Here is a 22,606-nt window from a genome sequence, read left to right as displayed (position 1 = left end):
AATGGTACTTTAGCTATTCAATAAAAAAAAATACAAGAAGATAATCTCATTAGAGACCCAAAACACTGTCCAAATTGGGTTTAATCATGATGGGCAAACAGAATGCATGTCTATACGTTCCCCAGATGAACTGCCAGATTCAGAAGACTGAACAGGTCTGGGAAAAAAATGATAAAAGCCATAGCATTGCTGGGTGAAGGCAGATACCATTCTTAAAAATGTGGGCGTGCGGTGGGGAAAGGGGATTATATAACACTAGGATTGTTGTGTACAGGGACTCACAAAGCTCCTCCCCTCCCCCCCCCTCCACCCATGCTGCCCTACTGTAATAGGCAAATTACAATGGTGTTATGCTACTTCAACGATAGTACACCTAATGTAGGATTTCACTGTACAGTGCCCGGCACCTACGTTTCGCATCTCCATGCTCTGCGTGGAGACGCTGAACGTTCCCCATAGAAATGCAGTGATTCAATTCATCTCTATGAGGAGATGCTGAATGGTGCAGTGTGGCATTTTGCCACACATGCGTAATTGCCTCCCAAAGCTTTCCTAGTGGAAAGCATTGAATTTGTTGAGATCATCAAGATTGATGATCACAGTCATGATGGCAGGGCCAGCTGCTGCGAGAGGGGAGTAAGGGGAAAGAGGTGAGTAAAAACCCTCTTTCCTTTGTGATTGGAGCACCTAAACATACACACTCACTCACTGACAAACGCATGCACTCACTGACACGCACACACACACCGACAGAGACACACTGACAGACAGAGACACACTCACTCAGACACACACACTCGCTCATTTCACCTCTACCTGTGGTCCAGTGGGGCTTCAGTCATCTCCCTGCTCTGCTCCATAGAACACTGTTTAGTGATGCCGGGGCCGGAATGACGTCATATTCTGGCTCCCGTCATCACCAGAGGGCGTGCGAGGGAGCAAAGAAGGGAGGTTACAGCTCCCTCGCGCGCCTGCCCGTTTGGTTCAATCTTCCAGGAGCCTCCCGCCTGTGTGCCCACCCACCCTTTCTCTCAGCAGGATGACTGACCACCTGCAAGCCCATGCTCTCGCTCAGCAGACCGACAGACTGCATGCCCATGTTCTACCTGAGATGACCGGCCAACCGCACGCGCGGCAATGCTCTCCCTCAGCAGGCCGACAGACTGCATGCCCATGTTCTACCTGAGCTGAACGTCCAACCGCACGTAAACCTATGCTCTTTATGAACCGGCCGCACTCATAGGCAGCCGACCACCTTGGGGGCTAAATGAGCTTGCAAATCCCAGGTGCCAGGACAAAAATCCTAGTAACCATGGCGACTTGGCACCTTGGATTTGTCGAGCCTTGCTGTAGACTCTCAATATCAAGGTTGGAATTTACAATGGATTATCTAATATATTAATATTTCAGGGGAGCTTTGGTCTGCTGCTCATCATCTTTGATTTGATTTAATAAGAAAACATTTGGCCAATGTAAAGCACTGTTGCAGAGAAATGGAATGGTTTACATTTCACAGAAACCAAGCAGTGGCTGTTAAAGTTTCTCATAGAAAAGCACTGGATTAAATGCTTCTCTATGAGATGCATCTGACTGGTAGGACACAGCAATTGCATGTTTGCACCATAGTTTCCCAATGTTACTTATGAGAAGCATCGGATTAGCCAGTGATCATTAGCACTGATAATCTGAGAAGAGGTGAAGCAGTAGTACCAAGGATACTGTTCCAGCAGTCAGTTCACAACAAGTCAGTTTAAAGTGGGTTGGTATTTTATTTATTTTTTTAAAGGAAAAATGAATTCAGACTTTAAAGCGTTACTCCAACTATTACTCTGGCTCCTTGGTTGGAGTATGTCTCCTGAGGCATACAAGGTTGATTGTTATGGAAATAGCCTACGCACTCTTCCCTTTCCTGTCCCCCTCTCTGCCCTTCTCTTCATACCCCTCTTTGTCTACTTCCCATTTATCTTCTATAATTGTTGTTCTCTGTTTTCTTCTTGATATGCAAGGAATGATATTAGATGCGAGAGACCTACTCTAAAACTGCACATTGATCCTGTATTGCCATTATTATGATGTATCGTCTAGTTTACCGTCAGTTCTGTTTGGCATGCTAAGTTCTGTATAAATTTATTTAAAAACACAAATTAAAGAACATTGCAAACACAAAAATACAGTCAAATTTTACAAGGCTACTTAAAAATCACCTATCTAAATATGGGGATTCAATGCTACCATATATCCATATTGTGCTAAGTCCACCACTACGTCACAGTACCCCAATATTGGTGGGTCAAACACTAATTTTAATATGGGAGAGAAATTAATTAGTACTAGTTCTAAATGTGTATTTAATCAATCTGTTGTAAGAGCATGATGAATATATATCGTGCAACTAAATCCCCAGATTTGTTTGCTGAGATAGGTGATCTAAAGTAGCCTTGTACATTTTTAAACTGCATTTTTGTGTTCGCTGTTCCTTAATCTACGTTTTGTATTAATGTTTTTTATGGCAACACCAGCGCTGAGAAATGCATGTTCCGGGTGTGCCACCCAATTCTCCTTATTTCTGTATAAAATGTATTGGCATATATGTACCTGCAGCTCAAATACTGTTGCGCTCTATTACTTGCTTGACATTCTACAGGTTACTTCACTTTATTCACATAAGTATTTGAGGTTTATGCTGTTTACATACTGAAGTTCTCTATTGTCTTGCTATTTTTTCTTTGAATAAAGAATTTTAAAAAATAAAAAGAATCTCTATTGGGCACTAGTTACTTGGCCCATCCCATTTTTCTTTTAACCCCTTAAAGACACATGACATGTGTGACATGTCATGATTCCCTTTTATTCTAGAAGTTTGGTCCTTAAGGGGTTAAATTTCAAAAATCTGGGGGCGGGGCCGGACCGCCGAGCTGGACGGTCGCAGGCAGAAGGAGCTCCTGCTGCTTTAGCATCAAAAAGCCGAGAAAGACTCAAACTTGAGCCTGGAACTGACCGACCACTGTAGTGCCCTAAGCAGAGGACCTGCTGGAGCCAGGGAGAGGCTGGCTTCTTAAGCTACAGTCCCCTGGAGGAGAGGTTTGCGATACCCGGCCTTCTCCCGCGGTGAGTGGTGCGGACGGCCGACGCATCACTATCCTGCCACACAGCACCCAGCCTGGGGCTCGAACCTGAGTGGACCCGGCCCTGTTCCCCCCCCTATGGACCGGGGGGGTGATCCCGGTCCCCGCCCGGGGGCATAGCAGCTCGAGCACACAGGCGCCATAAATGCATTTGAGGGCCCGACCATATCGCACAAGATGGCGACTGCCACGTGCACGTAAGGTAACACACAAGCATAGGCTCAGGAAACATGAGAAGACGGCGGCCCCACTCTCTCACAGTTCGCCAAGCGACCTCTCACCTGCCAGAGCAATATACAGATGAGAAGACAGGCAGCAAGGGAGGCTTACCAGACACGGAGCGGCGGAGACACCAACCCGCAGAGACTCAGCTTTATATTTACGACTTTGCCGCTAACCGAAGGGAGCCACATGCCAGAAGAGGCAACCCTCAATGCCGACCGCGGAGACTGCTCCTCTCGACATTTCACAGAGGTACCGTAGCCTACAGGGACACTAACACCGCGTCGGGCTGAAGACCGCATGGGTTAACTATAGATCCACTGCTACCCTTGAAGCACCGGACCCCTGAAGTGTATGTTGCTGTATGAACTTTTAAACGGACTGGGTGATATTAAGATTATGATATATTATAGCAGTAAATAATTGCCTGGATTTAATAGGCTTCAGTTAACATACTGCATTTCTGACCACAGCATAACGTTTACATTTTACTCACAAAACTCACACCATGCTAACATTCAAGACACCTTACCATTGCTGAAACCATCACGCAGCCCGCTTTTATACCCTGCCTGTAATAGTCATGATTTAAGCTTAATGTCTACTATCTGTTCCCACACGCTGCCTGTAATTAAAACACGTACCCTGCCTCCCCGGGTGAGCTACTTAGGAGCAACCCTGAATAAGCGATTTTTGTTTTAGCAAACTAACTAAATAACGTTGTATATTTTTTGTTAGTACGCAACCTTAACATAAAATTGTGCAAGTACAAACGTATACCTCAATGTAATTATTGTATGAATAACACGAGGAATGCCTTTGGGGTACCCCGTGAAACGCTGTAACATCTTATGCACTGCAAAAATAAAAAATTCAAAAAAAAAAAAATTTCAAAAATCTGTAAAATAAGAGTTAGCACCAGGTTCTTCTCGATGCTCTACACTACCCCTCATAGAGTGTCGTGATCTTGTGCAGGTCAAGGATGAGACTGAAACTAGGGTTAATTTCAGGGTCTTTATTTGTAATCGTAGACATTCTAGTAAGAACAGGATATCCTATAATGGTAGTTATAGGAAAGAAAGATAGTGAACAGAACATAATGTCTGAAATTACAGGGAAGTAAGAAGCCTATGAAATAAAGGATTCAGACTACAAGCCCAAAGTAGAAATAAGTTAAATGTATAAAAAGAAGTTATAGGAAGGATAATTGAAGATAAACCTATAAGAGATTATAGGTACAATATAGAAGGATAATAGGAAATAGGATTTAGACAATATGCCTCAGAACAGGATATAAAGAAACAACTAAACAGAACTAGACAGAAATATAAGGAATGCTTAAATAGGGTTGCAGTTGTTCAGTCTCTTTGGATAAGAGGTTATATTGTAGTAGCAGGTCTTTTTTGATAGATGCAAATATAGTTTGGAATACCAGTAAATCCGATATAGGAGTAACATAGATAGCCCCAAAGTAAATTAAAGTCCAGTATTGATTTAAGCAAGTTGGATGTCCAGCAGGAATATATCGAGTTCAGGTTGGTATGCTGCAGGTTTGTAGATAAGGCAGGATTGAAGATTTGTACAGGTAAGTTTGGAGCAGGTTGGGGAGTATAGCAGGTTATGAAGCCAATAAGGAAAGTCCACATGTTAACTCAGGAGCCAGGATATGAAGTATTTCAGACAATCATTGATTTCAATGTCAAGGAAAAGTAGTTGGGTGTTGGGTGTAACCTTTTGTTGGAACCCAAATTAGTCCAGGCAGGTGAGAATGATAAGGTGAGTGGTCAAACTAGAGGCAAGGGAGGCCACTAGTGGTAAAACAAAATCAATGTAGAAACTTTTTTTTTTTTTTTTTTTAAAAGAACAGGATATACAGTACAAAAGTCTTGCTTGTAAGGACAGGATCCTGACCTAGAGGTCCAATCAAAGGCTTTACATAAAGAACAATTTGATTGAACCGATCTCCAGGCTTAGAGCATATCATGCATACGTTCTGAGCCAAGGATGGGAGGGAAGGTGTGTTGGATGGGCATTTTAAAAGAAAATTCTGTAGACAATGTAAAGAGGTGGGAAGGATCACATGAGGAAACATACAAGCTTCTCCTTTCAGTTGTACTCACAGCGCTGTCTGCAAGGGTAAAAGCGGATTTACATCTGCCGCCAGAACATGCGTGCGGACAACAGATGTAGTTTTTGCTCAGAGTTCCGGCCTGTCAATGTCACGTGTTATGCACAAAAATGCAGATTACTCTGTACGTGTAGCATTTCAAACAGAAATCCTGCACAAACAGATTGCTTCTTCCTTGATCACCTCTAAAAGCACAAGTGGTCATGGAGGCTGGAGTAACTCTTTAAATTGTATTATTTTTATTTCTTTTTGTAAAGTTAGAAAGCCTCAACATACCATTACTATCAAACCCTGCAACATTCCATTCTGCATTGATCCACAACAGAACCAAAGCTCCAGATCAAAATTCTACATTAGTTCCAGTTGGGATGAAATCTGACAAATAAGAATATCTTCTGTATTACTAGTTGTGACTTGTTCAGTGCTGTGTCGAGTGTAAAACACTGGATATTTCCTTCAACTGCAGAGCTGGAAATACACACTAACTAGAAAAGGCATTTCAAACTAAAGTTGAAAAGATGCTTACAAAACATAGAGTCATATGTTGACTAACCAATTGCTGCTATAAGTACAATGCAAGTATCCATTTATTTGAAATATTTCAACAATCTAGCACTTAATACAGGACTGCAGCTTCAATAATCCTTACCCAGCTGTTGCCATACAAAATGATGGCTGGGGATCAAGTGCACACACAACCAATATCATGTATTTTAGGATCTAATTTATATCTTAATACTTACCAGGTCTTACTGGATAGGGTATTTTGCATGGCTCCATAAAGCCTGGAGTTAATCGACTTGGGACCCTTTCTCGTGCATTGATAACCTCTACCTGTCCTGAGTATGAGAAAGATACAGAAACGCTTACATAGATGTTTACATAATGAGTTGTTGTAAATTAATATCCAGCTTAAAACATTTAGGGCAAAGACCTGGGTTGAAGAAAGAAAAAAAAACACAATACAAAACACAGCACCAAAATAATTCATCCATCAAGTTGAGATTTGTTTTCCAGCATGGCTATATGGCCTACATTTTAAAAGTAATTTGTCTACCATTGGTACAGAAAAAATAGTTCAGGAAGTGAAAATGCTAATGTGGTCACTATAAATAAGTAAAGTTGATGGATCTCATTTTTTGGGTGTTAGGAGATCACTGGATTCTTGTATACCACTCAAAGCCAGGTCCTGCTTCTTCTTTAAAATAACTCTTTAAAGGACTGAGCAAAAGTTGAAGATTCAAACTAGATTCATTGAATCACAATCAACATCTCAGCTACAAAGAGCTAAGAGCTTGAGAAAGGCTATTTTGCATCTAAAATGTTGATGATTTTGAATCAGTAAATCTACATTAAAATCTCTCCAACTTGTACTGTGAGGATATTTATGGGGTGATACATATTGAAAATTATATTTTCATATAAATTATCAAAAAATTTATAATTTCTATTATATCAAAAATTTATATATTGGTACTGTCTCCCCGATTAATTATATAAAGCTGAGAATTACCCACTATTTTAATTCTCTTAATTCCTAGAGGAAGCTTCTCCAGAAGATTTTTATTCCACACATTAATCCCAACTTAATTATAAAAATGTAATTTACACAGTTGTCAACAAGATTTATGATGGGACACTTCACTTAGAAATCAAATTCACTTTCACAAGATCTGGGAACCCTGGGAAAACTCCAACCTGGGCAACTAAGAAAGAACCAGGCCCCCCAGACGTCCCAACGACCTTAGCAGGAGCCTCCCCTCCCTCCCACCCTTCTCTCGTGACTATATCTTCTATCTCCTTCCACTATATCTCATACTATAAAGCTCTTTGGCCAACGTTCCATACGCACGAAACCAGACACTAGGGGCACACGGACAACAGGGACAGTGAGTGAGAGAAACCGACTAGCGGCCTGGCATGCAAGGGGGGCACACCAGGAATAGGGCAAAACCTTACACACCACACACAAGCCGCGTAGCTGACTATCGCACATACAAACACAACAAGGCAAGCGGCTTTAGGCTAGCCTCACGAACTATAGAGCGCGTAGTAGGCTACCGCCACATGTTCAAGGTCAGCCTATAATAGCATCACACAACGTGAACACTGCCAAAACGTTTTACAGGTTGTTGACCGGTGTGGGCACCAGTGGGCCACGGGTTGTACCGAGACAACACACAGCAAGCTACAAACCATCCAGACGACTGGACAGGTAGACTAGCAGGCCAGATGTTATCCTAGCGCCCACCGCTTAACCCCGCAGGGCATTAGATGAACAGACAGTGGAAATCAGGGCCCACAAGCCAGCTACGCCCTGGATTTGGGTGCCACTGGCAGGCACCGGGAGACTGTAACGAGTATATACCCCTACACGCAGGATCCAGCCAAACAGAAGACAGCACAGAGGAGAGATACGTCTACCGGACCTTAGAGTGGCCGGACTCGACGTAATAGGAGAAGTACAGAGTCAGGAACGATCCGAGGTCAAGGGCACAAAGAGACAGCGTAAACGAGAACTAGCCGGGGTCTGGTACACAGGAATCAGCAAGCCGGCAAACAGTACAGACAAGGATAAAGCGAAAACGAAGTCAGAATACAAAGCCAAGGTCAAATACGCAGAAACACAACTGAACACAACAAGCACTAAAGGGAACTGTAGCAGAAACCACGATAGGGCTAGGAACTAAGGGAAAAGGGTGAGTATAAGTAGCCTTCAAACTAATGTGATTGGCTCCTGTCACTTCCACACCCCCAATAGGTAAGTGTATGGGGTGATTGGCATGACAGGAGCCAATGGGAGCCTTTTTGCAATTTAGGCTCCCACTGTCTCTTTAAGAGCGCGCCCGAGACTCGCGGCGCGCTCTTAGCTGCAGGCGGGACACGTGACCGCATCTCGCGGTCACTGCCCGTCCTCCTGTTAGGAGAGTCGGATGAGCCGCGCGCGGCTGACCCGTCTTGCAGGTGGGGGCGCACCGAGCGGCCAATAGCTTAAGGCACGTAGTGTGGGTGGCTGGACCGGTTGCGTAGCCCACTGAACCGGTTTAGGTTGCAGGCCCGGCAGACTACAGTAAGATACGGGTTTGGGGATAGGACTGAAAACAACATGGGGCCACTCTTAGCTAACCAAGTAAAGCACTACCGCCTATAGGTAACTCTATAGAGGATGGATTCGTGGCAGCCTGAGCGTAAATACCGGGCAGACCTTTACCACTAGACACGCAAAACAGGTCTGTCCCCATAGGTTAACTAAGTGTAGCATGCCGCTGGCCGGTTTCACCTTGTGGAATAGCCCGCTCCAAACAAAAGCTGTGAATATCTGCAGGGACTCTTGTGCCAAAAATGTACCTCTACTGTGTTATGTTTCTTTTTCTCTCTCACAATACAAAAATGTACAGACGTGCCACGTTGCTACTACATGTACACACTGTTGTTGGCTGCACAAGCCTATGTTTTGTAATATGCACAACAAAAATAAAGAATTAAAAAAAAAAAAAGAAATCAAATTCACAGAGAAGACAGAACTTCACAGAACATAGCAGCACAGCGTAAAGCAATAAAAACTTTGTCTGACTGTCAAATCACACTGAATTAACTCTTCCACTGCTGGCTACAATCCTCATAGGCAAGATATTCAATTATATTGCAATTTTACAATTAAAGTAATCCTCATACCAGATCATTCACCATTCTTAAGACTATCCAATGAGAATAAATCTAACTAGATTTTACGTTTGCCAAATTTTAACTTTCCTAAATAAGATTCACTATCTTATATCAGAACAAGTCAATACTGGATAAAAATTTGGTATGCTAACATTTGGCAAATTTACCGTTAATATAACGTTATCTTTATTCCACCTGCAGGAATGGAATTTATAACAATATATTCCTTGGCTAATTATGATTTCGATAATTGAAATCTGACCAAGATTTATCCAGATATATATTCCTGCGATTAGTAAAAGTAATTAATTTAATTAAATAAAACCAGCATAATTACCAATTATGTTGTAGATTTTCTATCAGATGTGTAGATATATTCCAGGAATTTTGAAAGCAATTATGATGAGAGGATTGTATGAAAATATATAAAAGTTTTCAGTTCTGAAGTTGTGTGAGTTTTAGTGAGTCTAAGAGTCAGAGTGTCCAAGAGAGTGTTTGAGTGAGTCTTGAGTACAGTCCAAGAGTGTACTTGTTGTGTCCCAGTGTGTTTCAGAGAGTGCCAGAGAGTCCCAACTCTCCCCTTTGTCCATGCGTGGTATAGGCATAAGGCTATCCTAGCTATAAGATAAGGCCAGAGACTAACTAAAGTATTTAGAAAATTGGGAAGACTAGATGGGCCGAATGGTTCTTATCTGCCGTCATATTCTATGTTTTTATGAGGGCAATTAAGATAAGCTAGGAATATAAATGGCCCCATTTGTCCTGTGAGTTATACAAGACTTACCGTATATACTCGAGTATAAGCCGATAGATACTGTATATACTCGAGTATAAGCCGACCCGAATATAAGCCGAGGCCCCTAATTTTACCCAAAAAAACTGGGAAAACTGATTGACTCGAGTATAAGACTAGGGTGAGAAATGCAGCAGCTACTGGTAAATTTCTAAATAAAATTAGATCCTAAAAAAAATATATTAATTGAATATTTATTTACAGTGTGTGTATAATGAATGCAGTGTGTGTGTGTGTATGAATGCAGTGTGTGTATGAGTGCAGCGTGTGTATGAATGCATCGTGTGTATGAATGCAGCGTGTGTATGAGTGCAGCGTGAGTGTATGAGTGTGAGTGTGTATGAGTGTGTGAGTGAGTGAGTGTGTGAGTGAGTGTGTGAGTGAGTGTGTGAGTGTGTGTGAGAGTGTGAGAGTGTGAGAGTGTGAGAGTGTGAGAGTTGCAGAGCCTTGGTGGGGGTGGGTGTTTTTTTTTTTATTATTTAAATTTGTATTATTTAAAAAAAATTGTTATTATTATTAATTATTATTTTTATTTATTTAATTATTATTATTATTAGTATTGTATTATTTTTTTTTTTTTTTTTATTATTCATTATTTTTTTTTCGTCCCCCCGGCTCTCGCGAGATTTACACTGGGAGCTGACCGAGGTGCTGAACGGACGGCGCAGAGGAGGAGAGAGCTGACAGGAGCTGCAGGAGAGGTAAGTACAGCTCTGCCAGCCCCACTCTCCCCCAGTCTGTATTATGGCAATGCAAATTGCCATAATACAGACAATTGACTCGAGTATAAGCCGAGTTGGGGTTTTTTAGCACAAAAAATGTGCTAAAAAACTCGGCTTATACTCGAGTATATACGGTAGATTAGTTTAAACTGAATACATGTATGAATTCTGTCAAATAGGCAACCATGTTCCCCTAACTTATATTTAACCCATAATTAAGTGCAACGAAAATATTTATAAGTTTATATTTCCCACATCCTTCTTTCAGTCTATGATTTCAGAACCACCTTATCGAAATATGCTAGAGAGTAAAAAAATATTTTTTTTACTTTTTGCTTACCCTGGCAAAATTTGTGAAATGTTTGCATTGATTTTGAAAATATGACTGATTATGCAAAAAAAAAATGCATTTTATTGAAGGATAGTGATCATATGAAGCCATTTATAATCACATAGTTGTGTGGCTCCTTTTTAACATCATAATAACAGAAATCACCCAAGTGGCCCTGATCAAAAGTTTACATACCCTTGAATGTTTGGCCTTGTTACAGACACACAAGATGACACACGCAGGTTAAAATGGCAATTAAAAGGTTAATTTCCACACCTATGGCTTTTTAAATTGCAATTATTGTCTATGTATAAATAGTCAATGAGTTTGTTAGCTCTCAAGTGGATGCACTGAGCAGGCTAGATACTGGGCCATGGTGAGCAGAAATTAACTATCAAAAGACCTGCATAACAAGGTAATGGAACTTTATAAAGATGGAAAAGGATATAAAAAGCCTTGAAAATGCCATTACTGTTCAATCAATTACTAAGAAGTGGAAAATTTGTGAATCTCTTGGCACCAAGCCAAGGTCAAGTAGACCAAGACAGATTTTTTTCGGGATACAAAGAAAAATAGGCTGCTCTGGAAAAAGACGGTGTGGTTATTTCAAGTAGCACAATACGATACTTGAACAAAAATGAGCTGCATGGTTGAGTTACCAGAAAGAAGCCTTTACTGAGCCAATGCCACAAAAAAGCCTGGTTACAATATGCCCAACTTATGTCGGCCTCATAGAAGACAACTATTACAAAAGACTGTACGCTGTCATTGATGCTAAAGGGAGAAAGGGGGCAATACACAGTATTAAGAACTAAGGGTATGCAGAATTTTGAACAGGGGTCATATCCTTTTTTTGCCATGTTTTCTTTTAGGATTGTGTAATTCTGTTATAACCTACAGTTGAATATGAATCCCATAAGAAATAAAATAAATGTGTTTTGCCTGCTCACTCATGTTTTTTTTTAAAAAATGGTACATATATCACCAATTCTCAAATGGTATGCAAACTTTTTAGCACAACTGTATATTTTTCGTTCTGATGATCGGTGTTACCGTCATATATTCTATTGTGCTTTATGTTTTACTATATGTTAATGTTTAATGCACGGTTTTGAATCCTTGGCACAGAAGCCAAATGGTGGTCATGTATGTCCCTGTTCTAGCATATCTTAACTGTCCTCAAAATATAATCTGGAGACACCAACATTACCAAAAGGAAACACTACACACATCTATGTGAAATAATTTTCCATCACAAACGAACAGTTTCATCCTAATGTTATTTGTTTGTATTTTTTCTTTTTCCTGTAAACTATGTACGAACATGTCTGAGCTTCACCCAACAGAAATGCATGATATAGGGAAATTTAGCAAAATATTCCTCTTTCATCAGCCAATAACGGTAGCACTTACACAAATTTTTTTTTTTATTCTTATTTTGATTACTAGCTAATACGGTACCAGTAAAACAATTATTAGTGTGCTGTAGTACACATGCAAATATGGACATAAAGAATAGGATGTGGGCACAGGGTTTAGCATTACCTAGCACTCACTGACTATGATTTCCTATCTAAACACGGACAAACATGTACAAATAATGCAGAAGTGAAATTTATACATTATCTTGGAAGTGGAATAAGGTCTGGGGTTTTCATGGCAGAGCCAGTGTAAGCCGCGAGATACAAGAAATATACGAGACTGAGCTTGGTTTCCACAGACATTGCACGGAGGTAGCAGACCAGATAGGAATCTTGACAACTATAGATGACCGTCTGAAGATCCAAGCGATTGTGAGAAGCGGTGTTCCATACCGCATATGCTCACCACCAATCTCCAGTAAGAGGCAGTTATACTCATCTCCATACTATGTGCAATATACATATAAGTTTTTAATATATATTCTTTTTTAATATGTGTTAAATAAATAGTATATTCATTTATTGCTACATCTTTGTATTTTATTAATATTATCATTACTAAGCTATGTATTAATACACGTCTCACGTTTAACAGAATTACATTATTTTGCATTATTTTCCTGTTTTTAAATGTTTATGGAATCCTGAAGTCAAAGAATCAACTTAAGTATATTTGCACTCCACTTTTCTATATTTATTTATATTTATCTTGGTGTGTGCTAGGGGTTTGCCTCCTTGGGTGTAGGCACTAAAGTGTGAAGCAGCATATCAATATTTATTTACTATTACGTTTAAGAAAAGGATTCTTATTTTTTCAGAAGATTTTTTTTCCAATTTTTGGTCTTTTGAATGCTATTTTTAATGCGCTTTAATTAGTTCTGAAACTTTTAGTCGTTCATGCACCATAACAATACAAGATTTCTTGAATGTACCTCTGAAAATTGAAGTTCATATTTGACATTAGCTTTACGTTAACAGAGTATATGATAGATGTATGTGCTCCGTACTTACCTGTTGAAGCATTGTATATTGTGAATATCACACCTCCCCCAAGTCCCATGCTCTGTGGGTTAATCACCGAAGTGCACAGCAAAGCTGCTATAGCACTATCCACAGGAGACCCTCCTTGCTTCAAAATATCTCTGTGTGGAGATGAGAAGAAAGCTATGGTTTACAAATAACTCTAAAATGACAGACCACATTAGTTTTAAATTAGAAATAAATTGTGGAACAGGCAAACTGGGCAAAATGACAATAGTAACTCAATTTAACTATTTCCAAGGTTGAGAAGACTCACATCTGAACTCATCAGAGCCAGTTTAAAGATTTACTAATTTGATTTAAAAAAAAAAAAACACATTAAATCGGTCAAAACTTCATTGCCTGGATACTGCATTCCAGTTAATATCTGCCATACCCTAACGTCTTGTGCTCTGATCCATTAATTTCTATCCACTTTGACAAGGTTTTGGCCACCATGTGTCTATGACTGCACCAGTAAGATTTCTATGTTTAGCACCAGGAAGTATGCAGTCCATAAACTGAACTAAAAAGTTTTTAACTGAAGTCATAATTTAACTCAGTCCAGGGCACACATTGCGGGGAAGTTTTATCAGTGTTTATTAGTGTTCAAATAGTTGGAAAAGCATCAATTTCTTGCTGTTTTGCAGTTATGTTCCACTAGCTAAAAACAAGAGTATTCTGACTCATTTTTTTGTTTATTTTTACGCCAAGATAAACAAGAACAGAAAAAAAGTGGAAAATACTAGTAAATTAAATGTACTATGTGACGGATGCTACTAGTGCTTACCGAGGGCTACAAGCACTTCTCCAGACACCATAAGCACAGCAGACCCCACGAACCGCCGCAGCTTGGTTGGGGTCCTACCCACCCTGGACCTACGACCAGGCTCCAGTGGGTGAACCTCTCTTCCTTCAGAGAGCGTAGAAGGAACAGCTCTTACAAGAGCTAGTGATTATCCAAGGGAGTATGATGATCATAGCAATCCCTTGTAGTGATATAGTAATTCCCTACAACACGAGACGCGGCTGCAAGTTGAGGGTAAGAAGGTCTGAAGGTTTATTGGTACAGGTTGGATTTATATACAATTCCCCAGGCCAGAGGAACACCCTCTGGACCTGATGGGGCACCGAATTACAAAATGTACAGACCAATAAAAACAATGTAACAATGAACAACACTCCCACATACAGTACACAGTCCATCCCCTCTGCCTGTGATATAATTAAGGCAGATAATGCTTTAACTTAATTATCCCCAGGCAGAAAAAAACCACAAATTTTTATAAAGTAGCATAAGTACGCCCAAACACAACACCCCCATCCCCACCCAATGTTACATCCCCTGATAGCTCTGATCTGGGTGAACAATTTATTCAGAAATGTTATGGAAGTCATGTTTTTGCACAGGCGAACGCAGGATTTCATGCCCAAAACAGTTCCATAGATTTGTGGCTAAGTGCCGCTTGAGGACCAACCGGGACCCGCGAGGTTTTCATGCCGAAAATAGTTCCAGGGCATTCGCGGCTAAGTCCCCCTGAAGTATATTCCCGGTTTTGGTCCGTGCGAACAAGATGGCCACCACCATGTGTTCGATTGTCGAATTGCGGCCACTTCGACTGTTCGGGAGTTCAAAGAACCATTTTAAAGTCCCAATAGCCACAAATAGGGTTTCTCAGCCAAAACAAATTAAAGGGGCCATAGTCACAGGGCAAAAGGCTGGCAAGTAGTCCTCTCCAAAGCCCAGTGGCTAAGTGGCTTTCGTCACATACTATATGTAGCAGAGTCTATTCCATTGTGTTCAGTTGGCCGTACCCCCTTGTTTGTCTCCCAAATGACTGGTCTGTGGTCCCCCTTTTTTACCTCAGCGAACACCAACCTCCCCTGGCTGTTAACCACAAATTAACAACTTGACACATTAGCTTGAGTGCTTTTCCTGGGTTGCCACATTCGTATAACTGAACACACGTGGTCTAGTGCATGGCAGCCATTTTGTTTCCTGAACACAGGCAGCGGTACATGGTCTAACGCCTGGAACTATATTCGGCCACGCAAGTCCGTGAACCCGGACGGAGTTCGTACCGCTGCCCGTTCAACTTCCCGACCACCCACACGAACAACGTTCAGGAGATATGATCTACAGACTGGGGGGAGCATTCGCTTCATAAAAGTCAGGGGGAGCGTTCATCAGTGTTCGCACAGGAACCCCCGAAAGCCGACAGCCACCCTGCCCAATCCTTTGGAATTGTCTTGTACTATCGCCTCGTAGCCGGTCGGTCAAAACTTTATTTGAACAGCAAATTTGTTCTTTTGAACCAATCTGAGAGCTTTTTGGAAATGTTGTGCGCTCAGATCACAGCTATTCGGTGGATATGATTTTTGTGGGGTTCCTGTATTATTTTCATGTATATTTGGGGGTTTTAAAATGTGTGTATTTGAGAGATAATTGAGTTATCCTAATTTGAGCTCAATTATCTCTCAAACACATAGGCTCCTGGGAAGAAATCCCTGTGGTTTTGATGTGTAAACCCCATGCTAGGGGCCAGTGCATAAAAGCCGTGTTTGGCAGAATAAAGGCAGTTGTACTCCCAGAACTGTGTGTCGTCCAGTTACTGGGGAGGAGGTGGGCTATTTACTTGGCAGTATCTTGTTCCTGATTTCTACTATTGGTGATCCAGCGGAAGAAAGTCCAGGTCAGGACTAGGGCTCCGCTACACTATACAAGAAAGAAAAAAAAAAGTATTTAATGTAATAGTAAAAAAAGGAACATATACAATGTATCTACGTGTTTATAAATGGTTTCTCTTTCTCCAATTTCACGTACTATGTTCAATGACAGAAAAAGACAGACCTTAGAACAATGATTAGCAGCTAGCCAAGCTATGTTTACATTTGGGGTTAAGCCAGCTTCTAGTGGCTGTCTTCCGGACAAGCTTAGTTTTTTTACAGAAATAGAAATGTTAATCCTATCGTTATTTTGATACATATGGGATTCTATCCAACCTGAATAGCAATGACAGGCTAAGAGCACTGGGATAACCTAGAAAAAACAAAAATGATAATAAGTAACAATGGGCAGGTTGGCCACCCATAGCCGTATAGCACCATATTTACTACAATGACCAGTAGCTAGTGATTCAGTAAAGAGATTTCCATTTCTTTATTGAAACAATAGTTCAAAGCTACAAGTAATATTACCTGAGTGGGAGGAAAGGGAAACGGATTCTCATACAGCCAAGAATATTTCTAAAGTACATTAACAAAACTAAAAATCCCCTGTTTACATTAGCCTTATAAAATGTGTTACCATTTACCACAAACTGCATAATTCAAAGAAAATTGTGACAGGAAAAGTAGGTGTTGAAATAATTGTAGCGCCTTGGCCCTCAAATTCCACAGATTTTAATTCAATTTAGCACACTGTGGGATGTGCTGGAACGACAAATCCTATTCACTGAGGCCCCACCTCCCAATTTGCAGGACTTAAAGGATCTGCTGCTAATGTCTTGGTGCCAGATACCACAGGACATGTTCAGAGGTGTTGTGGAGTTCATGCCTCAACGTATCAGAGTTGTTTTGACAACACAAGGTACCTACACGAAACCAATTTAAAAAAAAAATTTTTTTTGCAGTGCATAAGGTTATACCAGACAAGCCTGATGTATCCCAAGGGCAATCCTCAGGCATAGTATCATGTGTTACATTTGGGGTATTAGAGAGGCGTGCACAATTTTATAGTAGAAACAAGATTATAAGAACATGCTATGTACATATATCTAAACATAGATTTGCAAAGAGTAAGCGTGCTAGACATAGAAATATAGAGTGGTGACATTTGCTTAGTAAACATCCAAACCTAAGGTTGACGTCATATAAATTTAATTAGCTGTTACCTGGACGTGTGGATTTTCCAGTCATGTGGAAAGTCACTGGACTGTGTATCAATATAAGGTGGCTTCACCTGGCTATGCTTGGTAGCTAACTATCTGAACAAACCCTAAAGCATCTCCCTCCATGCCACAACACTATTGTCAGTTGTCCAGCACCTATCACAAAGTATTGGGCATGCGATTTTCAGTGTAACATGTCTGCCTGTCATACCAAAAACAGCCAGTAAAAGGCAGCAACATACCCCTCTGTTTTTTTTTTTCAATTCTTTATTTTATTTGTGCATGGAAATTCACATATAGCACACCGTGCCACAATAGTCCGGGTATGCAGAGTTGAACAAAGGTTTACATCAATTAGGCAGTGGAAAAACTTTGCACATTTTTAAATTTTTAACACTTATCGAGTTATATCTAGTCTGACTGTTAGTAAAAATAAACTAAATTAGTGTAATACAGGTTATAATGGTAACAGAGAACATTGCAGGCTAGTCGTTCAAGCTGATGTTACTATGTAATAGACATGCTAGTGATTAGTTGTATCTGGCTAAGCCTGCTGACTAGATCATTATAAGCTTAAATACGCGATATATGCTTATTGCTCGAGAGACGGACCATAAAATGCCTTCATTGAACCGCTTAGTAGATAGGGCAAAAAAGCAAAATAACAGGTCACAGGCAGTATAACAATGCAAATACGAAAAATAGCCTCCAGCACATGTTAAACGTTCTGCTAGTAATCACCTGCTGCTTAGTATCTATTGGTTGGGTCAGGAGCTATGTACATTTAGCTATGCAGCCTATGTTTCTGGCTAACCATGGATGAGGTTACTCTAATACGATTATTCCTTATATGCAGATGGCTGTATGAGTAAATGGAACTGTATGGGTTTAACAGTAAGGTGATACATGTCCAGCCTGCTTAATGTTTAAAATATTTGACATCCTAGACTGTGACCAGGCTAAGCTAAGTTGTGCTGCTCGGTGGGTTTTAAGAAACTATAAAACATAAAACTGTTATGCCAAAGCCTATAACAAACATAGCCTGTTTCAGCGGCGTTGATTATTCTTAATTATAGTCCAGAGAGTGGGCTTGCGCTGCATTGCTGCAGTTGTGCCTGTGGGGGCACGACTTGTCTCCGGTGTAGTCAGTTCCGTTTAGCCGATGCCGGCCTTGGAGGCCAAATGAGTGGGCCAGGGGCAGTAGCAGAGTTGGTGTTGCGGCAGAAGTCCTTGTCCCAAGTGCCTCCGTGGGGTTCTTCGCTTGTGCCGTTCACCAGGAGGAGACTGTGCTGCTTCCCGGGCGGCCTTGCGGCGACCTAGCTGTGGACTCGTGTCTCGGTGGTCAGAGGTGTCCGGTGTAGCTGAGTGGTGAGTGGGCTCTCCCTGGTGTGTGTGGGGTCGGTTGTCGGCACATGAGGGACCACTTGCCTTTTCCCGCCAGTTTGTTCCCTGTTTCTGGCTGGAAGTCGCTCTGGGGGCTCAAGGCAGGTATCTGCCTATGTGGCGCCGGATCGTCGGGCGAATCCATGCCGCTATCACCCTCAGTGCTTGGTGGAGGGATTGGCCCATGTTGCTGGACTGTGCCTTGAGGCTGTTACTTAGCCTGATAATGAATTCCAGGGTGTCCCTGGGTGGCTTGGAGAGGGGGCTTTTTGGCGCCGGGCGCGCTCGTATCGCCATCTTGCCTGGTCCCCTACCGTCTCGGTGAGGTGCAGGTTTGGTCGTCTGTTTAGGCTGCTGTGCTGGGGTGATCACCCCCAGCGAGGACCGGGATGACCCCCGCCGGTCCAGAGGGGGGGGGTAGCAGGGCATCACTCGACGCTTGTTGTCGTGCAGGTCTCGTGCTGGAGGGTCGGCCGCCTCCTCCAGGCCTCGGGTCCCGCTGCTTTGTAGGCCTCGTGCTTGGTGAGAGTGTCTGCATCGTTCTGTGGTGCTGAATGGGCATCCTTCTGTGCCTTGTATGTTTCTGCACCGTTTTTGGGGTCGTTTGTGTAGCTATATCGGTAGATGTAGTCGGGATTTTCGATTTTTTGCTCAGTTATGCAGGAGCTCACCAAGAGCACGTCCGGCCATCTTGGCTGTTAGGCCCCACCCCCCATACCCCTCTGTTTTAACTTACAATTCCCTTTGTTAATATCAGTAAAGATATTAGCAGAGGGAAACACTTGGGATTAGGAATAGTATTAGGATTAGAGTTTGGACCAGCAAGTGAATCACTCTGCTGAAATCAGCAAGGGAAATCCTAATTCTATTGCTAGGGTTAGGATGAAGATCGGATTAAGGTTGTGTTTAGGATTAGGGTTAAGTTTATGATTAAATTTAGGATTAGGAATTGGTTTAGAATAACTGGTTTGGTTTAGGATTAAGATTGTTACTTTGCAAGTATACATACGGGGTACTGTTGTACTTTGGAGATGTTATAGAGTACATAGCAAGCTAAATTTTGTTATAGTGGCTCACATGAGATTTTTTTAAAAATAGGCAGCAAAAATACAATGTGTATGTAAAATTTTAAAAAGAACCACAAACTGAAAAAATGGCCCCACAATAAAGCTCAAAACATCATGTGAGAGTACCCATGGTGTCCACATTTATGGAGTAATTTGAATATGTGAGCTACGAAAATGCAGTCAAAGTCCATCTTGAATTTGCCGTTTAAAAAAAATATTTTAAAAAAACACAACAACAAAAAACAAGAAAAACCCTGACAAGGGTATGCTAAAGGTCATTCTGTACTTAGGGGATATAGCCGAACACAATTTAGTGATTTTTAGTACAGTATCACATAACAAGATTAAAAAATAAACCACTAAATTGCAAAGCGCATGTAAAAAAAATAAAAAATACCATAATCCTTGAAAGCAATTGGTGCTAAAATGGCTATTTAATAAGGTTCAAAATATAGCATAAGACAAACCGTTTTGTCTACTTTCACAAATGGTATGCATCTAAGGGAAAATTGAAGTGTCGAATAATTATATGCCTCTAAATGCAGAAAAGGGCCACCAAATTCATCCCAAAAAAATCATGTCTCTTATATGGCACTGTAACTTTGCAACATAGACCCAAAGCCATACATCATAAAAAAAAAGTTAAGTACCTTCTTTTGTAAATGGGGTGCTACTGATTGGTTTAGATCGTAAACTGATCGCTCTAGCCAATCAGTGGTGCCTCTGCGGCACTCAGCGGTTCCTGAAAGCTAATTGGAGAAGCATGATGAAGCTGGGGGAATTGTAAATCCATTCCTGGATACAACCTTTGTGGTTAAATATTTAGAGAATGTTTCAACTCCTTCAAGTAAGAAAACACCCAGGTACCGCTTGGCACCATAACTTCCTTTTGTTTAAGAGGTTATGGCCCTGGAGTGTTCGTTTAAGTTTACAATACAAACAAATTCTAAAAATTGCTCTACATTGAAATTTTATTTTACTCCTTGTATTTTGTGACCTGTAACTAAAAAAATAAAAAATACACTGAAACCCTAGATATATTATGCACTCTGTAAATCAGAGAAAAATGAATGAATTTATTTTGAATAATATTTTTTCTTAAACTGCACTAATTATGCACATATAATTGCCAAAACTGTAAAAAGAATATTCCTTATATTTCTACAAATAATTGCTATATTTATGTCAAATCATATTAAAGCCTATTTTATCCTTTTAAAAAAAGTCATAAAAAGTGGTTGTGCAATAAATGACAAAGCTAAAAATTGAGGTTGAACACACTTGGCAAAAGTTGCTCGCTTTCTTTTGTACAAAATAAACAAACTGAATTGTTTGTATCCTAAATAGGTTAAATCCAATATAAGTGAGCATATAAAATACTAATACCTATAATACGAGCAGCTTGCACGATGTGTAACTCATGACGTGCAATAATAATCTACATATACAGATAATCGGCACAGTAACGAGAGCGAGTAAAGTAAGTACACGGCATTCCTTTTATGGGCAGCCCTAGCTCTCAGCACCCAGCCAGCCTGGCTGCACCCACTAACCTTCCAATATTAGAGCACACCCTGGAGTCTGCAGCCACTGTTCCATGACGGAACCCTCCTGAACACGACTTCTGTTGCCTCAGAACATGGATCACAGTGAAAGTGACTGCAACCACAAGTGAAAGCAACAGAATGCTGAAAAACACCCACAGGGCACGGGAGACCGCCATCCTCTATCAGTCCCCTCACACTGGAACTCCAACTCTCTGTCTTAATCCTCCTCACTGTAATTTCCGTTCACTCATGGTTTTATCTTTTTACTTCAGTTTTTTGTGCGTTCACTGATTAGCTATGGGGAGAAAAATAACAATAATGTAACTCCCACCGTTTTATCCACTCCCACTTTACTAGGAGCACAGAATCCTCGGAAAACGTGTTCTGACTGGGAAGGCACTCTGCTATTACGAAAGCACTTTTAGGATGCGCACAATGTGAAGGGGCTTATTCACTAAACATTTAACGCTAGTGAGGGGGAAACTGAACCCTTGTGAATTTTATGGCAGGACATGAAGCTTTATATTTGCTTATCTTTCTTCACTGAACATCCCAGCTGCAAATAAATAGTTATCAATGATGTAAAAAGTTTAACCATTCAGAGTGCATAACAATATCATATAATGTCATCAAGCTCCTCCCAATTCCTCTTTGTTTGTAGCTTGCCTTTTCAGTAATATGTGTCAGTTTTAGTCTTGTTTCCTATTGAATTAGCAGCCTTCTTGGTACTCTATTTATAGCGCACATACACATATCTCTTTAAATCCCACGGCCAGCGGGTGTTTGTGGGGTTTTCCCCGCGATCGTTATTATATTAATAGCCACAGACTCTCTCCTCAGTAAAAGACCGCGGTCCAACTTCCTCACTCTTTTTTCCTCAATACCGCGGACTCTATTTCCCATGAGTCTGCAGCTAAACGCTGTTTCGTGCCCTTTATGCTTTCCCGCCCATTCGCGTCTGCACTTCTGATGCGTTTCCCTTCCGGCCTACTTGATTGACGCAAGAAGGCTGTTAATTCAATAGGAAACAAGACTAAAACTGACACATATTACTGAAAAGGCAAGCTACAAACAAAGAGGAATTGGGAGGAGCTTGATGACATTATATGATATTGTTATGCACTCTGAATGGTTAAACTTTGACGGCGGCCATCTCTCAATCGGTTTGTTCCCGCTCTTTTTCGGACACAGACCCAGCACAACGGTCGGGATTCCACTGCTTGCTTTTCAAGGATTTTCAGGATTTGGCAAGTACTAATTTCTATTCATTTTAGCACAATTACTGTGCTAG

At 41.0% G+C, this 22,606-nt stretch overlaps 1 protein-coding gene across 1 annotated transcript in view; it reads right to left on the bottom strand.

Annotated features, from left to right (window-relative positions):
- GGT5 (gamma-glutamyltransferase 5) overlaps window positions 1–21,604 on the bottom strand; it is a 42,727-nt gene extending 21,123 nt beyond the window's left edge. Inside the window, exons 1-3 of the mRNA XM_063454518.1 lie at window positions 21,322–21,604; window positions 13,420–13,550; window positions 6,219–6,314 (exon numbers count right to left, since the gene is read on the bottom strand). Of these exons, the coding sequence (XP_063310588.1) occupies window positions 6,219–6,314; window positions 13,420–13,550; window positions 21,322–21,491 (397 nt within the window). The 5' untranslated portion in view covers window positions 21,492–21,604. The remainder of the gene's footprint in view (window positions 1–6,218; window positions 6,315–13,419; window positions 13,551–21,321) is intronic.
- Between the last annotated feature and the right edge of the window lie 1,002 nt (window positions 21,605–22,606).

The sequence above is a fragment of the Pelobates fuscus genome, chromosome 5 (assembly GCF_036172605.1).
Source record: "Pelobates fuscus isolate aPelFus1 chromosome 5, aPelFus1.pri, whole genome shotgun sequence".
Lineage (NCBI taxonomy): Eukaryota > Metazoa > Chordata > Amphibia > Anura > Pelobatidae > Pelobates > Pelobates fuscus.
The sequence above is the reverse complement of the archived record's forward strand: the minus strand, read 5'-3'. Positions and strand labels throughout refer to the sequence as shown.